The 23,301-nt window shown below is 40.0% G+C and overlaps 1 protein-coding gene across 5 annotated transcripts in view; it reads left to right on the top strand.

The window, feature by feature from the left end:
- Positions 1 to 23,301, top strand: part of myripb (myosin VIIA and Rab interacting protein b) — a 107,995-nt gene that overhangs the window by 58,272 nt on the left and 26,422 nt on the right. For 4 of the 5 annotated variants that reach the window (XM_069151591.1, XM_069151593.1, XM_069151592.1 and 1 more), the window contains exon 4: positions 20,295 to 20,431. In XM_069151591.1, the coding sequence (XP_069007692.1) occupies positions 20,295 to 20,431 (137 nt within the window). Of the gene's footprint in view, positions 1 to 5,222; positions 5,365 to 20,294; positions 20,432 to 23,301 lie in introns of those variants that run through there. The other variant, XM_069151595.1, reaches the window with a different exon arrangement.

The raw sequence follows: 23,301 nt of genomic DNA, 5'->3' as shown, positions 1-23,301 counted from the left end.
AAAACAAAGAAATGTAAGTTGTAATTAGGTTTCTGCCCCCTACATTAGTGGTGGGTTTCAATTTTTGGTTGTGACTGACAGTGTCATGCTGGTAATTTGGTTCAGTGTCTGTGTGGGTGAACATTAAAAAAAAGTTCAGTCAGACAACTAATGTTTGAAATGTTCATTGCAGCAGCAGAACATAGTGAGAGTTTGGCGTCTGGGCTCCAGCCTCATCATTCCCCGCAGATATGAGAGATTGGTGAGAGATGAGCAAATATCTTGACCCCCCCTGGAGCATGCAGGTGGATGCTGGGGCTGAACATACATGCAAGGCAGCAGTATTGTTGACAAATTGCGTTTTTCCAGCTTAAATAGACCGCCAAATTCACACAATGCAGAGGGGAGCAGGTTCAGCTGACTGCCTGAACTAGCTCGCAAGCATCGTGCATTTAAATGAAATGTAATGTGTTGAGCAATGACATGGGCTAGAAACACTGTTTCCTTAGAAATGTCAAGATGTTTCTTTCCTGCCCTCACAATAGCTGAAAAATCAATATAGTTTACATTTCTTCCCACCTAAAGTGCAAAGGAGAACTTACATAAGTTATGTTTTAATCGTGGCCTTTGAGTTTGTGACCTTGAATCCATCTAAACATTTACAAAGGAAAGACCTTGTACCTCAGCTGCTCACTGATTTACTCAAATAGAAATTTTAATGTGCATGTCGAATCTCTTTTCCCTCACTATTGGCTCTGTTCTACAGCAGCTGGTTCTGCAGATGCCATCAATCAAAAACATCTTCCATGTGGGAGACGCCCCACAGTGAAGCCAGTCATCTCTCATGTCCTGATGGGCTGGCAGGAGAGGATGTGAGCTCCATGATTGGCACATCAATGAAATAGATCCCTGCTTTCTGATTAAGAATTAAGTTTGGTGTCTTGCACTAAACTTTGAGATCACAATTTATTGCTTTTCATCCTCCTCTTTTCCTCTGCATCTTTCTAAGAATTCGGCATGATGTGATATAAAAGGTGTTGCATGAATAGTAATATTTCTTCCCCTCCTCTAACTTCACCCCTCACTTATTCTCTCACTGCTGCGCCCTCGTCCTTCCCTCTGGCAGATCATCCTGTCTGATCTCCTGCCACTGTGAACTCTCTGTAGCATGAAAGAAGATATTGACGCTGCAGGATTTTCATACTCATTGCTCATTCCTCGCCTGTCAACCCAAAAGCCCCTTTAATGAAAGTGAAATATTAGTTTTTTTTCTAATATTACACTACTTCTATAGACAATGTTAACATTGAATTTAACGGAGGGTTATAGGGAACATTTAAAGGCAAAATGACTGAGAAGGATCCAAAGGAAGGATTAAAAAGAAAGGTAAAACCAAATACATTGATCAATTAAATGAGCACACGTCAGTTCTCCATGAGTAAACTGAAGTAATATTGATTGAGTTTGCTCAATGTTCACACATCAGTTAATTATTCATGTACTTTGAGAAAACAAATTCATTAAACTTCCATCAGCAGCAGTTAGATCACACATTCACTCGTATTTTCTTTGCACTTACATTTTCACTGTAGCTAAAACTTATATATTTAGATTAGCCTAATAATAAAAGATTAGTTGATCCCACTAAGTCCCTGTATGGTGTTTTTACAGTGTACAACAACACAGAGAGGACTGAAATCCAGCTGTTTGGCGTTAGGATCGGGTCAGTTCATGCTAAATACAGAGTGAGACAGATGTAACTCATCAGAACGTGTAACAACATGGATTATTTCTCGACACAGTGGAGCTACAAACAATCGTAATCATAGCAAGATGCACATTGATTAAGTCGTGGATCAATGATGCGTTTGAATTATATTTTACTGGCCATTTGTCATAATTTACCAGTCAGATGGAGGGTGATGGGCTGTGTTCATTTCTCTGTCGAATTAGCTTTATGACACTTTGACAGTATTTATTCAGCACCTATCCTGCTTCATAATCAAAACATCTAAATCTGGATTTACACAATATGGGCCCTTTAAATTAAGGAGATATGTGTTTAAATGAAATATGGACCATACAAAAATTTTAAAGGAGGAGGATTAAAAAACAGAAACTAAGTAAATTAAAAGACTTAACATTTGTTAATGAATATTCAATTAACCAACAAAAAATATTTTAAAAGTAGATTTTTTTAAATGAAGTTATTAACAGTTGAATTGTTATACTTTAATTGTTGCAATACATTTGATAACACATCAGTGAAATTACTGATAGCTCGGTAGTTACCTTATTAATCCCCGAGGGGAAATTTTTTTACGTAATTTTTTTGTGTAAAGCTAACCACTAAGTCAGATTGTTGTGTTGACCTTTTTCACTCCAGACATTTTGACTTGTAACAGTGGGGGAAGCAGGGTTGTGTTAATAATGTCTGGAAGTCCTGCTTTTATGCATGATGATGGTTCACAGTCATGGTTCACTGAAACACTTAATGGACCTGAGCCATCAGCGCCTGTGCTTTCCCTACTGTGACAAGATGTCAAAATGTCATTCAAAACCAGCACTTATTACCATTAATGTGTTTTTTTATTTGAAGTTTGATTTTTTTTTTTTTTTTCAGTTGAAGTCACTATTATTATAGTGTGAACTTTCTTTGAAAAGACGTCACAGGGCCGTCAGCTATTCACTAGTTGTCTTTATAGCATATTCACATGCATACTGGGAAATATAATACACACATCTCACTCATGGACTTAATGTTCTGGGAAATAGAGGCAGCGTAAATGAATAACAATTAGTGGAATATGCTAATGTACGTATCCTACTTTCCCTGTACTGCTGGAGTTCTGAGGGACCTCAGATGCTGCGTATGTACACACCCTTATTGTACTCACTCTCTCTGGCTCTGCTGCATATCAATGGCTGCATCGCTGCAGGCCTCTGTCTCATTGCACCTTCTCTCCCATTTTTCAGCGCTTTAAATGAAAATTTGTCTGCGCTTCACTGCAGAGCTGACTGCACTCCGCTCACCTTGTTTAGTCATGATTTCCCACCTGAGCGACGAGTGCTGTTTGATCTCATTTGTTTAAAATCATCTTATGTTATTAAGTGTGTAGCTCCTGGGCTTCTGGGGCTAGTATGCTGGTGCTGGCTAGTTCCCTGTGTGCTTGTCCTCTTGCCTCCATGGTCAGTTGTGACAGTGCAGTCTGGGAAGTTTTTGTATATTTTTCTTGCTTTGGTTCTGCTTTTTTGTAAACAGTACTGCTCTTTGACATTTTCGGTGGTATTTTAGCAAAGAAGAAAGTTTTTCAGCAAATTATTTAAATTGAATTACTCGATATATTCATAAATCCTTCCAAAAATCATGTTTGTTGAAGTAATTACAGAAAGTCAAACATTTGCCATAACTTGAGACTTACAATGTTGTCAAGTGTGGCGTCTCATTTCCGGTCAAAAGTGAGCAGGAAGATACTCATTTCACACCATGTTGCAATTTTCAGGTGTTAAAATCAAGCATCCTGCATCAATTTTCTCATAAAGAAACACCAGACAGGCATCCATGACTCTTTGCTGTGCACCTTCTGCTGCTGAAGACAGCAGCATACAGAATATTATGGATCTGTATTTAAAAAAAATATTTGCACCTCACCAGATAACAAATATGGACAGTTCAGGACTAAGCTGTTGGCAGAAATGCCTCAGGACATCCTGCAGCAGGTAGCTCCTGAACAGCCGTTGATCCAGACTAACCAACACAACTGGAAACACAATAGGAATCCCTCTGTCCCATCCCGTCTCTTTGTCTCTGTGCCTTTTGGGCTATTTGTTCAGAGCAGCAGCAGAGGAACTCAGGTGATGCTGTCTGATTCAAACGGGATCAAAGCAGCCGTTCATATCAGGGCTGCCAATGGGAAGGATATCAAAGCAGCAGTCAGACACTCACTCGCCCAGATCCAGTTGACACACACACATGCGCAAACTCAAAGTGAGGCACTGTGTGTGCATTTGGCATGAGAGCTCACACAAGTGCACAACCGCACAGACACACAAACAGACTCAAACAGAAATGCACCACTGCAGCTCTGTCTGGTCCTTTGGTCATTTTTTAAAACAAAATAAGAGCTCAGTAGGCCTATCGAGTTTTGTACATGTGTGTGTCTGATCCTCCAGTCTTACTCAAATTGTGTGCTTTATATTTAGGAAATGGTTGTTTCATGATGTGAACCACTGATTGATTTCGGAGACCACAACTGGGCGTGTCACATTTTAATTAAAACCATGACCATCTGACTGGTTGGTTTGATGGATGACTAAACTGTTAAATACTTCTTACCATTTACAGAATATTGGTCATAATTAAAAATGATTTGTTAACCAGCTTGTTGATTAATAGAAAATCTGATTATTTATTTATTTTTTTTTTTTTAAAGCAATTTGTCAGGTAAATATTGATTATACAGTGGGTGGAGTAGTGCTGTGCCTTGGCTCAGAAGACAATGTAGTCTTATTATGTAGAATTTATATTTTACGCCACTGTTCCTCCACTGAAAGGTATTTGTTTTTTCTTATAATTTCATGTGGGCACTTGTGTGTGTATGAGGCAGTAACTAACTATCTACTCTAACTATTAATTAGTGTGCTAATGTGTCCTTTGTGCCCTTTGTGTCAAGTGTGTCTGCTCTCACCTGCAGTGGTGAGCTGCAGAAGCCCTGCAGGTTGACTCATGCATTTTGAATGAAGGGCTCTCCTTCTCACTCTCTTATTGTTTCTCCTTCTTTTCCTCTCTGTCTCTCTCCCATCCTGTAGCTCGACTCTCCTCTCTCTCTGAGGTATTGAATCTTCTTCATTCGTCCGCAGCTAAGACCATTTTTCACGCCACCAAACAGCCCCAGGATTCACGTCTCCACACTCTGTTTCTGTTTACTTCAACACTCTCTGAAACATACACATCTTCAGAAAATTGGCTTCAGCAAACACTTTTTTTCCCCCCTGCCTGCCTGCCTGAGTTTGATATCGTCTGAACCTGCCTGCCTGTTATCTCTCAGCCTCCTGTTGATGCGCTGATGGTAAAAATTGGACCGCCTCTCTACCTGCAGAAGAAAGCTCTGACGTAATGGTTTCCACCTGATGCCATTGTGGCCAGATAAACACAAATCTCTGCTGTCTGTAGACTGGTACGGACATCTAACCCCTTTACTGAAAGCACAAATGTAACAAAGCAAACATGAAGGGCAAAGCAGCAGCTGAGAAAAAGCGTATTTAACCATCAACACATGCAGAAATCTGTGCACGAAGACGGAATAAAGCAAAGTCACAAGGGGACAAGCAAACAAGAAAGGGATGGAAGAAATGAAGCAGAGTGTTGGTTAAACACGTCTTTGGGTGAGCGCGTCATGCCTGCTAATCCCTTTCCTTCCTCACCACCTACACACGCCGCAACGCATGCATCAAAATACTTCCCTACTTCATGCCACGGTCGTAGTTTTAATGGTTTGTGGCACGCAGAGGACTGGTTGGTTGCACAAGTCAGGGGTAGTTCATTAGTGTGGCCGTGTTTACACCCTTTAAGTGGCTCTGGGATATACAGAGAGCGCTCACTCCTCCCCTGTGGGCTGTCACTTGAATCCACCCATCGTTACAATCAGCTCTCCAGCATTTAGATTAGTGTTTTACATATTCAGTTGATGTTTTCATCGACTATTGAATGCGGCATGAATAAATATGAATGAAGCCAAACACGTTGATTTTCCAGCCAGTAGTTTGATTATTCTGCTCTGTCACTCATGTAGTCCCTCATATGCAGTTGGAATAAACACATACTGTATGCACACTGTGCATATAATATAAATTGTATCTTAAAATGTTCTTTTTCTGAAGATAATACATTATTTTTATACATTTGCATGCATCTAGCACTAATAATAATTGTATTTTTTTTTTTAATTTTTTTAAATGAAGTAGTTACACAAACAAGAACAAATTAGGCCAAAGTGTAAGTGTACCATATCCACATCTTCCAGACATCTTCTGGTTGATCTTTTATCTGGTGATGGCGATCATATTGTAATACTGGTACTATTACTGTTCTTGTGCCTCGTTAATTAATATGTCAGTCAGGTTGAAATAATTACAGTAATTTTATATTTTGTTATGGTAGTGTTACCTTGATACCGAAATTACGTAGATGGCAGCTCATTGCTAGTTCCTTTGGTTGTGTACTCAAAGTTTTTAAGCGCTGGAGTTAAAGTGTTCAATAGACTACAAACTGTCTGAATGTGGCCATCCTTCACAGTAAAGGAAGATAATGCTATTTTCCTTGTCACGAATGGTCCTTCTTCCTGCAAGATGAGGTCTAAATATTTTTATAAGTTAACAGTATCATAAGTCACGACTAAAATCAGACCAAGAAACATTTCTATACCAATTCCCACGCAGCAGCATAAGTTTGAATGGAATGTCATCACATTACCATAAAGGCTACAGCGGGTCACAGTTGAATATTAAGAGAGAACAGGAAATGCATACATTCATAAAAGCATAGAAATGTATCACTTATCATTACTCTGTATGCACAAGAGTTTTGAACATCCAATAAACTGCTTCACATGGAGCACAAGGGGCAAACAGGAAGTAAATAGAACCAAACTTTACATCTTTTCATAATTTGCTTGAGCAATGTCAAGCATTGAAATGTGCAGCAGAATTCAATAAGTGATCAAAATTAATGAGACACTTTATGAGCAGTTTACTCGTAAGCATCTCGTGGAGATGATACTTATGGCAGGAACCGCAAATTATGTTTTTATTAAATCATAAGTGATGTGACCTGTAATGTTGCATGTGGCACGTGTTTGTCTTTCGTATCATAAGGTTTGTTTTTTTAAGGATATTTTTGGGCAATTTTTCTTTCATTATTTAAGTTAGTAGGGATACAGATCGGAAATGAAGGGAGGAAGAGGAGAATGACGTGCTAAAAGATCTATGGCAGGAGTCAAACCAGGCACACAGCTTTATGGGATGCTCCATATCATTACTTTTAAGCTGCTCAAATGAGTACATGGACGCCACTTCCCACAATGCTGCAGGGGAATTTATTTTATAATCAGTCATAGCAGATATTTAGGAAATGGATTCCTATGTCTGAATGTCAAAAAGGCATTTCTTTAACAGACATATGAAACTGGCATCACCACCACGAGCCTGTAGTGCAGCTTCATGTCCGTCCTCTCACTGACCTCCCCAATCTCTTTTGATATCGACTTCACCCTCAAATGGAGAGTCTTACCTTGATGTCTGCACTGATCACACTTAGAGGTCACTGATAATGATCTAAACAATTGCTACTGAGAGGCAGAAAGAGAAGGTGCGTAGACGCCCCAGCCTCCCCCCCTCCACCTCTTCATGGCTTCAATTACTCATTGTGATGGCATTCGTATGAATAATGCAGCGGTCCCCTGCCCTGGCCTGGAGTACAATGTACGCCTGCATGTGCACAGTGACATGAAAGAGGGGAGGGCAAAGGTCCTTGTGAATGATCAAAGCCGAGCTGGGATAAAAACAGCAGCAACGCAGAAGCTTTAACAGCAGTATGATATACACTGGTCATGCAAAAGGGATTAATCACTGATCTCATATATTCCTCAACATGTAAGCACATGCGTACCCAGCTGTCATTATTATACAGCATGTCTGTGATTTATAGTGTTTAGACCTGAAGTTTTTGTATTGCTTCAGGCACCTCGGATTCTGTTGTGGGATGTTTTATCCTAAGGGGGCTTACACGGGTAATTAGAGGCTCGATAAAGTATTGTGTAGATTAAAAGACTATAATCCAACCACATGGGGAAATAGATTCAAGGCCAAATTTTGTCCTCTCACACCGTGATAATCTCCTGCAGGAGTGGCAGTGTGATCAGTAAGTCATACAGGGTAGAGTCGGCTGTCACAGGGCCCATCAGGTGATGGATGGCGCTGTATTTCGTCTATATGGCATACATCTCCACATGCAATCTGTTATCTTCTCTCCTACTTCACACCATCAACCTTCTCCAATATACAGTCCCTCTCATATGATCTCCAGTCTGATTATACTGTAGCTATCTGACTGCACTACTATAGTTTATTTATATTAAATGTGAACACCAAACCTATTCAAGTGAATTTCACTTTTTTTCCAACTTTATCACCAATATCAACATTTATAAGACACAACCAACAGAAGAATGCCAACCATCAATGGTCTCCAAAATCTTAAATATTAATTACGCCTCTCTTATCAAAATCAAATTATATTTAGTAAATTGAAGCCTAGTATTCAACTTTCTAAAACTGTAACCCCTCTCTCCAACTAATATAATCTGGACATGAGATTCTGATGTGAAATACAGACAAAGATGAAGACTGAATCGAGCAGGATGCAAACCAAAACATGGAGCCAAAAAGAGGGAAGGATGCAAGCCGGAAGCTATCAATGTTATTTCAGCTGAAAGTAAAAAGGCAGAGGGAGATTTCTCCTTTTCTGGTGCTGAGCCATTCCCCTCTCAATCCCTCCATCTGTCTCTGTCACCACAAAATCAGTGAAGGCTAGGAGAAAAACACCACACTGTAAATGGGAAAGGATGGATGAGTAAGAAAGGGGAGATAGATGTGTGCGTGCATTTGTGTGCGTTCGTGCATCTGGTGTGTTTTTGTTTGTGATCTGTGTGCCGAGCATCAATGATTCATCATCATCCGTCTCCCACGCCCTGTCTGCCAGATTGAAGAGTGTTATTTTCTCAGTTACCAGCATGTGTGTCATGTGAGTGCTCAATGAATGGTCACAGTCACCTTTACGTTCACCTTAAACTGCCCCACAATCAGCAAAAACAGGTTAATAAAGAAATATTGAGTCCAGCAATGATGAACTGTAAACATTCTGCAGGCTTGTTGTAGTAATTTGTAGACTAGTTAAGTGTAATTTTCACAACAGAGGGATGGCACACAACAAGAATAATTACCCTTAATTTTAAAAGCCAAAATGCATTCAACACAACTCTTGATTTTTTGGCCCACCATCCAAATGGGGAGCTCTGACCTGAAAGTCTGCTGGCTCCAGCCCTGAAAGAGGAAACTAATTCTTTTAATTTCTCAGCTGCATGAGCTTCAATTAAAAGCCGATCCAAGTGTGACTCCATATATACAATAAAGCAGAGAAGCAAACAGTAGAGTTGGTAGTGGAGCGACAAGTACATGATCCCAACCTGTGCACAGCCAACTGTGTTCATTAGATGACACAGCTAAGCTGTGGTAGTGCTGCTGGAGACTGAACCTACTGTCAGTCACTGCAGTAATGCACCTGAACTTGTTCTTTGCTTCTAAATTGAGATCTGAATGAGAAGAGACTTTGCCGGCTCGTCGGATAGAGTACAACATATTCCTTCAACTCAAACCATCAGCAACTTGGCCTCACACAGCGACAAAGTTGCTGAGTATCTCTTGTTGCCAGCATGCCTGCTGTTGTGTGTTGGTGTTGGTATTTGCATTGTGAAACTTTCAGGAAGTACACAAACCAAATTAGTTTGTGTAAAAATCAGTGATAAAAATAAGCTTACCCTAAAATATGCTGCTGGAAAGTGGCTTCCAATCTGAACATGGAACTGAACGCATCTACTATTTCATTTTCTTTGACTACTTTTTTGCACAAAGTTGAGCTCAATCATTTCTTGGCTATCTTGGATCTCTTTTCCTGGACTTTAGGTTTCTGCCTCTTCTAATTTTTGTTGATTTATCAAGAACACTTTGCAAAGTATTCCCACATAGATTGTCTTTAATCCCTGAACCATAATACATTTTGGTCGGTTGGTTAAATAAGGTTTTAAATTAAGGAGTAGTTTTGTGTATGTTAAAAGTCTTTCTGGGATAGACAGCATCACTCAAATCTGTACTTCAGTGGTTACTACTGTCTCAGTGTCTCAGACAGTGTCTCAGTTTCACAATCCTGTGCTTCACTTAATTTATTTTCGATTTGAACATGTAATGAGCATGAGGCCAAGAAAAGTTATTTTTGTTTTGTTTATTCAAAATTTGTTTATTCTTTCTGTGCATGTGCACAGTAAATACAATACATTTGTATTGTAAAGGATCAATGTGCAGGATTTACTGGCTTCTAGTAGTGATGTTGTAGATTACTGAAAACCGGAACACCCACTGCCTCATCCTATTCTACCAAACATGCAAGAGAACATACGGTGCCCACAAAAATTGTGAAAAACATGAACGTCCCTCTCGAGACCTATTGTCCTTTTTGTGCCTTCTGGGCTTCTGTAGAAACATGGTGGTGCAATATGGCGTGCTCTGTAGAAGGGGACCTACCGCCTGTGTAGTCTTGATGACCTCATTCTAAGGTGACAACTGAACAACAATTTTAGTTTCAGGTGATTATACAGTAATTAAAGCATAATGATATGAACATTATCTTCCATTTCCTCCCCTAGATCCCTCTAAATCCACACACTGGACCTTTAAAAACTAATGGAGGATTGTGTTTCAAGAGGGAAAAGAGAGAGACAGTCGGTCAGTGAGACTGAGAACACTGAAAACAAAGACAGGGGTTGTGAACAGAGTCTGCTGTTCCAGTGCTGATTTTTATTTCATGGTTGCGTTGTGTGACTAACTTAATGGGAGCTGCTCCCAGGATGAGGGTAGCCAGAGGCTTGTTTGGGAAGCAGGCCATTCGTTGGTTTCCTAATTGGCGGGAGTGCAGTGAAATGGCTAACTTTACTGGCCTGTTTTTTTCGCTGCCTTTCTTCCAATGAAATGCACTCAAGAGAGTGGAGAATGTGGCCCTAAGGTCACAGCTACACAGGAATCCTTCCAATGGGAAAATACTGGTATTTTTAGACACACAGATGGACACAGACAGAAGATGCATTTGAATGTAATAGAAACTCATTTGTCACAGGCTATTAAAATGTCTTTATTTTTGTCAGAGAAGAGCAGTGGCCTCCTCAGGCATTGCTATTCATTATATTTAGAAATGCCTTTGTAAAATAGAAGCAGACATGCTGGTGTTTGTGATCATAATTGTGGATATGGATTTTAGAGCCATGTGCGCCTCTGTCCACTCTCAATTTCTTCTTCAGTGTTTAGTCTCTGTTTGTGTTTGGATTTCAGACTCAAACCACTGCTGTGCTTTAATGTTTACGGGCAGCAATCTGCATTTAAACCATCACAGATACTCTGTGTTAATCTGATTTCCCTTCAACTGCAAATGACCTCTCGAGTGTGTATAGAGCAATAAATCCCTGCTTGTGTTTTAGTAGTGCATTAATGGTGTCTTTTAATCTTGAGGGTGTTTTATGGACAGTTTCCTGTCATTCAAACAAGAGGTGGTTAACTTCTCTGTATTCATTGTACATTTCTTTAGACAGACTGCTGCATATGTGAAACCGTAATGTCTGTAACCTTCGATGAAACACTTCACACAAACTATGTTCCTCTTCTGTGGGGGAAAAAAAAGCCTCCTGGCTTATCAAACAGGCACACACATTCAAACCCATCTTAAAAGAGCAACTGCAGCAAAAGACGCCCCCACCTCCCCCACCCCCCTTTACATTGAAGATTGATTCACCTGGATTATATACAGTAAGGGGGAGGTGCTTTGAAAATTACTTCCAAAAATAGGCACAATGAGCTGATGCCCCACATGCCTGGCATCCATGACAGCGACTCAACACAACAACCTTTTTTCCTTAACATGCTCATTGTGTGTGCCTCTCTTGTTTTGTCTGTATTCCTGCCCCCCCCCCACCCCCCCTCATATTTCGCTGCCCTCTCTTTCCCCTCCGTTGCTCCTCGTTTTGGTCTCTATCCGATGACAGTTTGTTCTGGTAGTTGTCTGGTGTTGTCATGCTAGTCTCTAACAGGCTGTTAGGCATGCCACTTCAGTACACTGGGCTCTGGCAGCTTTAGTATGCTGTTTCCCCGTTCTCCTGTTTGTCCTTGTCTCAAAGTGACTTATGTACAATGTCTGGGGTTTGAATTAGGTTAATGACTTTCATCCAGTGCCTCCACTGTGTACCTGCATAGCTGACATTATTATTCAGCTTCTACCGGGTCATTAGTTTGCAAAAGAGTATCTACGTAATTGTTAATGAATACATTAGCAATTAGGAGGACTGATCCTCTGGTTACAAGATAATCTCTATAGTAACGTTGCTGCGTTCAAGCACCCCTTCCACCCTGTAAAAAACACTTTCTTCCTTTCTTGTGCACTCATTGTGTAATCTCTCAAATCCTTTTATTTCACTGGATTTTCATTTCCTGGCTGAGGTGTTTGATGACATTAAGAGGATAAAAACCAGGATTCCCACGACAACAGTGACCTAAAAAAAAAAAAAAATCCCACAAAACGGCAGTTATGCCACCTTATTGAGATTTAATTACCGTCATGACATGAGCTGTGTAGTTCTTACACCACACATTTAGGAAATTAATTTTGTTTACAGACTTGTGCCTCATTCAGCCTCTGATCATATTGGCTGTTCTTGATTTTGGCTCAGATAAAGGCTGCAGGGAGCTGCAGTTTTCATTATCTACACAGAATAGCCAGATGGAGAAAGACTTGAGTGGTGGAAAGCGTAACCGCAATCTATTCTGTCACTAAATTTCCCACATTGCTGGGCTGCTGCAGAGCTCTGCCTCTTTGCATGCCCCTTAAAATCCCTTGTGGTGCTCTGGCTGTGCAGCAGGAGGAGGCTGAGAACAGATTATCTCACTTTCCCATATGCGCTATACATTCACACTGAAATATATGTAACTATACTGCAGCCTGTGAAAAGCCTACCGGTGGTTCTGTCATTTCATTGGCTAACCAATTGTGCTGTGATGGAGTGTTTTAACGTGACCTATATTTGATATCATTTTAAACAGACCTCCGTCCTAAAGTGACCCACATGTGCAACTGAACATCAACAAATGATATGACATCTGGCCAGCTGTTACAAGAGCCAAACCGTGGTCCAGGCTCTAACCTAATTGTCAGAGATTACTCCATTGTGTGAATGCTCTAGTTTTGCTTGAGTTGAGTCATCTCCCTAATATGTTAGTTATATTCTGGTGCGTGCAGGTGACATACAGTATTTCAGACTGCAGACACATGGACACATACTGTATAAAACATTAAAACAAATTCCTTGAGAAAACTGAATGTTGTGGTCTCATCGTACCCGAGAGGCACTTTTAGACTTTTAGTTTTTTATGCCTGGGTTTTATTTTTCAGTAAAAGTTTTTTCAGTGCCGATACTTCTTTCAGTACCATACAAATATTTCAATGCCAATGTTTCAGGTCTTTCTTTCAATGCCAACTTTAACATCACCGCTCGAGCCCCATAAAACAAAAGTTCTCACATCAAACATGATAGCCAAAAGACAAATTTTAAGGGCATATCCTGAGCCAATGTTTATGGTATGAATGGGTCTCTCTTTCTTTGTGTGTGTGCATGTGTTGGCAGGGTCTTTGAAGAATAGTTTCCTTTAAATATCAAGTATTTTTGCTTTTAAGGCCCGTCCCTGTTACAGATCAAATGAATGGATAAATGGTTTTTCCATATTTCCTTCATGATTGTCAACATTCTTCTTAACCAGAAAAAACATCACTCAATGTGAAAAATTGTAAAGAATGTTTACTCCCTGTTTTAATTGTCATTCTTGGATTCTATAGTTACAGACTATCTTTGGACATGGCTGGACAAAATATTTCACAAAATTAACTGCTCTGACATGAGATGATAACAGACTCCTGTTTTCCAGAAATACAATAAATCTTTAACACTTCAAATACTCTCACACTTATCTTCTGATGTACAGTGGAGCAAGTGTGATCTATTGCTGCGTGAAAATGCCCTGATACCAGGAAATCAGGTATTATATATTAGGTTCAGAACTTAAAATAGGATGTGGTATTAAAGAATTTCCATAAGAAACTCATTGTGAGTTTTATGTGACAGAAACTGAACCCCACTCACTAAACTTTCTGTATCATTCACATGAAGAATATTAGATGTCTCTAAGGGGTAAATATTGACTATTTAAGAGTTATATATATTATTTTAAAATGCAATAAATTCACAGTCTAATCCTGTTTTCATAGATTAACTGATATAGGATCAGTATTGGCAGTACATATTTGACATACTAATCCCTATAACTGCTGCAAAGCAAAGATACCATGTGAACAGTCTAAAATTCACTTTGGTTCCTCAAGCCATGCTCTGCCTGCGAGCCCTTTGTCCTGTTATAACTCATTTCCAGTCTTCCGCACCGTGCCATGGGCTGTCCCAGCAGCTGACACCTACATCTGTAACACACCGGATGGTGCGGGTCTGAAGAGAGGGCTGGGTGATAAAAAGTAAGACCGACACAGAGAAGACAGAGAGAGAGGCAGAGAGGAAAGATGATAGCTTTAGGTCTTGAGAGAAAGAGCCAATAGGAGGAAGAGATGGCAGAGTAAATTGCCTGACTGCTGCCTGGAGCTGTGCTGCTCCTAAATTTAGACCTTTTTAAAGACGCAGGTGAAGTGAAGTGAACATAGCATAATGGCTCGCTGTGAACCTGCAGCAGCTGTCCGAGTTAAACGCTGCAGCGCACCAGAAACATGGTCTAAATTGTGTATACTTAAACTGTTATGGAGCACACGATGCATGCAAATGCTCTGGTCCAGTCTCCTGTCATAGTGTTCATTTAGTGACCCTCTGCTCTGCATGGCAGAGCCTGCCAATGATATAAAATAGAAACAGATGCTCAGTGTTTCCTATAGACCCTGATCATATGGTCAGAGACCCCCAGAGCACTCGTCCTCTCTCACCAGCCTTGTCTCAAACCAACTGATATTCTAAATGAGTAGCACGCAATATGTTGTTTTGGTTGCCATTTCACCCCTACCAGTTTACATAATATATTTCCAGCTGAGGTGTGTGTGTGTTATAATGAGTCCATCAGTGTCCATATTCGAGTGTGAGTTGGTTTCCGGCCTCCTGCAAGACACACACTGTTTTAAATCATACTGACAGGTCAGTAAGGCTCTGCCCGGGTTTCCAGAAAATCTCATGGGCATAGCAGTTGACCCACGACCTTGTCCTTTGTCCCTCGATCTATTCTGCCAAAGGCTATTTTAAAAGAATGTCTTTAGTGCTGTGGTTAAGTAACACAGACGGTGTAGCTCATGGTGAATCTCTGTGCTTAATATCCAAAACAGTGCCATGCAGATATTTTTACAGTACATTGTGTGTAGTATTTAACCAACACACCCTACAAACATAGTTACTTTAACAGTACAGGATTGTGCGATGTTTTATCCACATTAGATGTTTTAAATTCTTATCTGTCACACAATACCATCTGCGAGGCACCTGATCTGTTACAACCTCATTCTGCAGCATGACACAATCCCTAAACATATAGACAGAGGTATAAATAACCGTTGTTCAACGGACAGTTGTTGACAGCGTCCCGATGTCAGCATCATGGGGTCAGCCTGGGATTACATGAAGAGATAAAAGACATTGAGACAGCCTAAATCCACAAAAGAAGTGTGGCAAATTCTCTGAGATACTTGAGCAACCTACCTGACAAGTGCCTTGAAAATCTGTGTGCGAGTAGGGAAACAGTTGCTATTTTAAAGGGAGAGGATGTTCATAGTTTACTTTATTTTAGCTACAGCACTTCACATGACATGACTGATAGATAAAGATTGTTCATGCTGTTATATTTTTAAACATTCTTACTGTACTTTTAGTGTCTAAATATTTTGCACAGTTCTGTACACAGTATAAGTGCATATATATAGTTTGTGCAATTGGTAAACAGTATGTCTTATTTTCACAAAAAGCTGCAGTTTACAGCATGTATATAAAATAAATTGTCCTTTCCCCTCTTCTTCCTCTAATCTGTACAAATACTCAACCACAAGCAGCAAGAGATGTAGATGAAAGGCCATTAATTCTTGTTTGGAGTTAACTTTTCTTGCTGTGCTCAAAACAGAAATTAATCAATATTCATATCCCCTCCTTGTTACTTACTACATTTGTGTTTCATTGGGCTGTGTTCAGCTGAGGACATAGTGTTTTGGTTGCAACTGTTATTGGTGGTGTAACAGACGAGGAACAGCTAGGTATAATGATAATAAGGGAACTTTTTTTTTCAGGGAGTAGGACCAAAACCTGATTTGTCACCGTAGGTTGCTAAATGCTGCTTGGGAAATTCCTACTCTATCATAACATGTAATTTCTGTCGATCACTTTAATTTTAGTATTCTTCGTCTGTTATTGCAGAAGGAATTGTGGTAGATTTTGGCCAGTTAACTGAATAGTTGGACAAAGACTATGAGTTATTTAAGGATGATTGAGGGTATTTTAGGAACAGTAACACATTGTCTTTGCTTTGTGTGGTGACAGTTTTCATTGGTCAAACGTTGGTTTGTTCCACAGAACCATAAAAACAACCAGAAGTTGTCCTTGGAAGCTGTTTGGAAAAGTGCAGGCTTTGTTAAAAAAAAAAAAAAACACTTGGCAGGTGATTGGACGAGCCACCTGTCCATCAGATATCATTGGCAAAAATCATCCAATGAGATCTTTGTTGTTTTTGACGAAACAGTTGCTTCTCGCTGTCGCCACACCTCAACCACGACCATAGCTGCATGCACTGTAGGGCGTTCATTGACACAAACGCATAGCTTGAAGCCTGACAAGATGAATTGTGGGATCTCGTTATCTCCCAATCTCATGTGATCTTGCATGACCTTGCCTTTCAAGGTAACAGCATTCCAATACTCAGGGATTTCTAAACCACGTTGGGTTTCAGCTGATATCTGATACAGGTTGATAAATATAACATCTGTTTTACATTTTTATTTCCTTCTTAATTCCATTTCTCATGTGTGGAGAAAAGTTGTATTTTTGATACACAATAATAGAGTTGACATAAAGAAAGCAAGATTGTACTAGATATAGTAACTCATCCAGCTTTTCTCTCATTAAGACCTCACAACTCGAGGGCTTTAACTAAACATTAGGCACTTTGATCTACCCCAGAGTCGAAAACAATCTCATTTTTCATCTTATTTTCTTCTATTAACAAGAGGAGTCATGTGCACATCTTCAGAGGAGAATACAGTTTATTTGATGTTCTGTTACAGTCAACCCCAGACCCTCTTTCTTCTGCCTCTGCTCATCTCTCTCCTGTCTCTACAGCAACTTCAACAGAAGCTGAACCAATTCATTAGAAGGCCCAGAAAGTCAATTATGGTAATAGTTCCCTTTGCTAGGGGAGGTGGAAACTCAGCAAAGGCAACTACTTTTTATTGAACTTCTTTTACATCTTCTTCTATATATTTTATTTAGGCCTCATTTATATGTGCAAATTGGTCTTCTGAAGTATTGAGGGCTAAAGGGCTGCAGAGAAGAGGAAAGGGTGAGCAGGGGGGCGGTTCCCAAGCTTCCACACAGAGCTGAGTGAAGTGATGATTGAGGAAGGGTAAACCTAGTGTCAGGAGACCATCCACAGGAATCCCTCTTACTTATTCATGCAGCAGCCGAGCATCAGGGAATCTCCCAGCCTCATTATGAAATGAGTATTTGCAGAAGCTCACACAACAGTGGCGCTCCTGCTTGAAAGCCTCTGCTTATCCACTCCACTCTGCTCCCTGCTTCATCTCTTTTTTAGATCAGATCACTCCAGGGAAGCAATGTCATGCTTCGTTCATCAAGACGTCTCTCCCACTGTCCTAAATCCTTTTCTCTCTGTCTCGCTCTCTTTTTCCTGAAAGGGAAAGCTTGCCTATAAAAAGTGTTTGTGTTGCTGGTGTGGGAGAAAGCAGATGCCTAATCTGAAGTTTGCATTTACTTAGCATCTGTTTCGGTGCCAATGTGATTGACAAGCCAAGGAATGAAAGCAGTGCACTATGGTGAAGCTAATTTTAAGGTGAAACACATAATGCCAAATTAAAAAGATGAATAAATACAGTATGTTGTGTACACTGTAGATGCTATTAATTTCTGATTTTCAACTTGCCGTGCCTCCAAAATAGTCATTGTCATACATAGCTCAACAACCATATTAGCGTGGCAATCCTGTCAAGCTTTGAATTTGTCCAGTGGACAATAAAGTCTTAAAGTATCTTGATATTTATTGTATTTTAATGTAAGGGAACATTCTTTTGTAAAAATGTTTTTATAGAGTTTGTATTTAATGAGAGAATTTAAATGAGAGTCTACGGAGCCAGAAACTTTTCGAGCCAACCCCCAATGGCCCTCGGTGGTACTGCAGTTTATGGCACTTCTGCACTGGGCTCACTTTTCAGACTTGGAAGCTATGAGCAGTTTTTCAATCTCTGGCTAGAAGATAGGGCTAAGCAACAGGAACAAATAACAGTATGAGTGATATATTATCTCCATTTTGTGCCACTGTAGATGCTACTCGGGCATACATCTTCATTTGAAAATGAGTTAAGATTCCACTCAGACAACAATTTCTTCACCACAACCTTGCTGCACTTTTTCTTCTCCATTATGTCTGCCAGTTCAAAGGTTGCCCTGTGATGGACCAGCTCATTTCAGACAGCAAGTTTAATCTACAGTATTTGTATTTCTGCCTCGTATTATGCCACCTCATCACTATGTTGGTCCTTCAGATTCATTTATGTGCCTTTTTCCTCGGGCCCAGATGGAGATAAAAAAAAAAAAAAAAAAAAAGAGCCAGCCTCTTAACTGGAGCTCGGACAATAAATCCAAGGAGGGGAGTAGCTGAGGGAGGTTAAGAAGGAGGGAGTGGGTAGAGATGTGGCAGCTCTCGTGGCCTCAGGGGCACTCAGGATCCCTTTATTAGCATGGCTATTTTCACCCTCGCCTTCTACAGCCTGTCTGCTCATTGAGCAGAAGCATCAACTCTGCACACCCTAAAACGTTTCGTCAGATATTCTCTCTCTTCCTCCTTGCTCTTTCATAATCTGTGAAATGGAGCCAATGATTTATTATGCAGCATGTAGAACCATTTATACAGTAACGTGTAGCCCAAGCATACAAGTCTCAGCCTCAAACCCATTCGTTCTCACTCGAGGCAATTATGAAAAGGTGTATTGTATATTTGTTCTGAACTATTTTCAGCTTTTGTTTGTGTATTTGCATGAAAAAGAAGAGTAACATTAAGTTTAGCACTCCTCCCAAATCGCAAACCTGTTTAAGTCTGAAAAAAAAAATTCAACATGGATTTCTTTTAACGAAGTTATTTATATGGAGCTTATATTACAAACCAATTACAAAACATGTATTATGCATGTCTGTGTGTGTGTGTGTGTGTGTGTGTGTGTGTGTGTGTGTGTGTGTGTGTGTGTGTGTGTTTGTTACACATGACGTACCGTCATTGGAGAAGGAAATACTTGGGGATTTGTATTATGTTTGTGAAGAATTAGGACTTACTATTGTGTACACAGTGTGTGTTGGTGTGCTTTTTTCTCCTTGAACAGTAAATCTGTCTCGGTGCATTGTCTACGTTCGGACTCACTAATGTTTGTGACAGTGGCAGGGGAAAGCAAAAGGAGAGCAGGAGGCATGGCGAGATTAAACACAAATTTGGCAGAGTTTCATGCAATCCAATGCAACACTGGCGCAAAGGGAGAGCGCTTTTCTGAGGGCTTTTCATAACCCTCTCCGTTATGAATTACTGCTTATGTAATCATCCGCTCTGTGCTAAGGTCTGACTGGTCGGCATTCAAGCACCCAACGGCCTGTGCACCAAGAAATGAGCAAAAGCCTGGAAAATTATGTGACGTCCCATCTGGAAACCCAGTTAGATACACAATACACAGCTTAGATACAGCATAACAGTACTGCACACAATACTTTTCATATCTTTAATACAGCCTGCACACAGACAGAAGCACCACTGAATCCCCTTAAAAGGCCAATTATTTGCTGCACATCAAAGAGCTGGGCTTTAAATATGACAGTCTGACAGCAAACACAAACCTATATTAATTGTGCACAATTACACATCACCACAGACCTGTCTGCCTCTTTTTCTGTTGGATAGTATCCCTTAAAGGCTTTATGCATTTCTAAAAAAAATTCGAAAAAGCCTCTGATGTCTGGTTATCTACTCCATGATAATTAAAGGACACAACTTGCGCAGAGTTAACGGTTTTGGCTTCACTTCAAAGTTCTAATTCTGGTGTAAATAATAAAATCTGATTCCTGCCAGTTTCACTGCCATCTGTTATTTTTGACTTAATTTCCTATTTTCTTTCTTTCTTTCTTCGCTCCTTCAATCTTTCCTGTCTGCAGGGTTTTGAGGACGCAGTCGCTTGAATGGTATTATAACAATGTGAAGAGTCGCTTCAAGAGGTTCGGCAGCGCCAAGGTTTTGAAGACTCTGTACAGAAAGCACATTATCGAGAGAGGAGTGTTCTCTGATCTACCAGGTAACTTTATCGTCTGTATTCTTTTGCCATTGATTTTTTTTTTCTTATTATAATTTTGATTGCAGAGCAGCGTATTGTCTCTGGCAATGTTTTTGTCATGTTGTGATTAAAGAAATTTCACTGGTTTGGCCAGAGACATAATAGTCCTTCTCCTCAAGTCAAAAAAAAGAAAGATGGAAGTGTTTGGTTGGACATTAAGAGACAAGCTCACTTGATTGCTCATTAGTCTGCTTTGTTAAATGATCACTCACTTTGTTTCACACATTTTTCTCTCTTGCAGAATAATTAACTTAATTACTTTTTACTGGCATGTAGAAACAAATATTTCCTCTCAGACACTCACACTTTCAGTTCAGGCTGATAGTGCTTATGTGGAGCTTGACTCTATTTACTTTTTCACTTTTTTTTTTCCAGTTTTTCATTATTTCATCACTGTTATTTATTTGTTTGAGAAATCTCAAATCTCAAAAGGCTCAGCTAATTTTTTTTAAATACTTTTTTGCTCCTGTGGATGTCGTGATCTTTTCTAGATTTGGGTAAGACGGTGTTGTTGCTCGTGTGTGAGTATGTCAGATTTGGCAATGGTGGTGAGTACGGCTGAGCTGCCACGTGGACTCGTCCTGCCTGTTAATCTCAGGCTCAGGCCACTTTGCGTCCTGTTCAGGACAGCGTAGGCAGCCTCCCGCCCAGCCCTCTCCACGTAACATTGTTTTGACCCGGCTGCACCATGATCGGAGGCATTATTTCATACCCTGGTACATGGGATTAAATGGATAGAGAGCACAGAGAGAATAAATCAGGCCAAACTTGAGGCACTACTGGACAAGGTTGAGATCAGGGGAAGTTTAAGAATACACACCATAAATGTTTTTTATTTTGTCTTCAGTTTATAAAGTGATTTTGTTGGCCTGTGTGATATGTGCAAAATGAATACCACGATCACAAGAAATCACGTCTGCTACTATGCAACACATACAGTATTCAGTTCCAGTGTGACTCTAGGCAATGCAAGATTTATGTCTGTTATTAACTGTGACACTATTATAATTTCATTTATGCAGACGCACTTCTAGCTATTGTAAAAGTGAACATTGATATCTTGATGAGATAAAAATGTCAAAAATAAATTATTCACAGGACAATCGTGATTGTGGTTGTGATTCTGTGATTCTCCTCGTAAACCTCCAGTTTTGTGATTTCCTCTACACTTTTCTCCCCCTAATTAAATATCATTCTCTACATTGAACTCAAACTAGTTCTCCACTGTCCTCTGTTTTCTCCTCTCCTCTCCTCTCCTCTCCTCTCCTCTCCTCTCCTCTCCTCTCCTCTCCTCTCCTCGGATTATGTGACTCGGCTGATGGTCTCCCAGCTTGCATGAGTCCAACAGATTACCCCGTTTCCAATTCCCAAATTCTCGCATCGCTGCTTCCACTAACTGTCAAGCGACTCACCATATGATATGGATGTACTGTGACATGTGTGCATGTGGAGGCCCTGAATGCTGCCTGTGTGTATCTGATTGTTAAAGTGTCAGTGGCTTGTACAGGAGGGTCTTAGATGTACTGGCTGTCAAAGATCTTTTCCTGAGTTATAGTCTCAAATTTCTTTCCCATTTTCTGTAGTCTTGTTTGTATTTACATGAATAATATCTTGTTTTTTCTTATTTCACCCATTCTCCTTTATCTTCCACATCAGACTGAATCAAAAGGGATTTTAAAAATATCAACAAAGAAGACAAAGCTACAGCTGTGAAAATTACAGCTTTTAATCTATTTGAAAGAAAATTCCTTCTAAAACCTTTTTTGCGATAAGTATATAACAAACAAAAATTACTATGATTTATATCAGTACTTCTGTGCTTTCAATTGAACAGAATATAATGAGATTTTAGTTCAGCAAGTAGATCTACATGAGATTGGAAAGAAAATGTAATGTTGCCCATTAACAAACTGATGTTACACCATCTGACTTGGTCTACTTTGCTCCAAGAAAAAGACCTTTTATGATGTAGCCTCTAGTCTCCGCTCTTCATATAGAAAAGCAGCCGCAGGAATGTAAAACGTTCTCATAAACCATTTCCCGACCATATATGAAATATAGGCTTTACTACTTTACTACAACACGTGTGGTAGCAAAGAATGTTTCGTTTTTTATTATCTCCAGGGGGCCATATTGAAATCAATTCAATACAAATGTGAAATGTCAGCTGACATGACAGTCGGTGAGAAGCGATGTGACTGTTCTACATCTATCATGTCCCAGAAGAGAAAGTGTGACCTTCAAAGCACAAGGAAGAGAGAAGGCAGTGGGCAATTTGTATTTTCATGTCCGTCTTCTCTTGTGGCGGGAAGTAATGCTCCTGTGTGACCTGCAACAAACATCACACCATCCTGTGTGTGTGTGTGTGTGTGTGTGTGTGTGTGTGTGTGTGTGTGTGTGTGTGTGTGTGTGTGTGTGTGCGCGCACACAGGAGGAAGTGTTGCTCTGCATGATGGATGTGGTCCCTACGGGAGTTTTCACATTACACATGTATGAAGTGTTGGTGACTATATACTCTGAAGATAAACAAACAGCACATATGTGAAGTGAAAAAACAAGACTTGCATAAATCATCCACCGATCTTTCTCTTTCACTGAACACGTCCAAATGCCTCGTTATGTGGATCGGCAGATGCCAAACACGTGTGTGTGTGTGTGTTAAATTAGTAATTAATGCCTTTGATGGCAGTATAGCATGAAATTAAACAAGTGTGTGCAGCAGTTGTGTTTACGTTATAGTCTCTCCCAAACACTGTAGCAGTAAAAGCTGTTTGCCTTGCAGTGAACAAGAGGCTGCGTATCAACAAACTGAGGCTATTAGATGTGACAGG

This window comes from Embiotoca jacksoni, unplaced genomic scaffold, assembly GCF_022577435.1.
Source record: "Embiotoca jacksoni isolate LCO1_2020_lvr unplaced genomic scaffold, fEmbJac1.0.p SCAF_17, whole genome shotgun sequence".
Lineage (NCBI taxonomy): Eukaryota > Metazoa > Chordata > Actinopteri > Embiotocidae > Embiotoca > Embiotoca jacksoni.
Note: the sequence above shows the minus strand (reverse complement) of the source record. Positions and strands in the feature narration are given on the sequence as shown.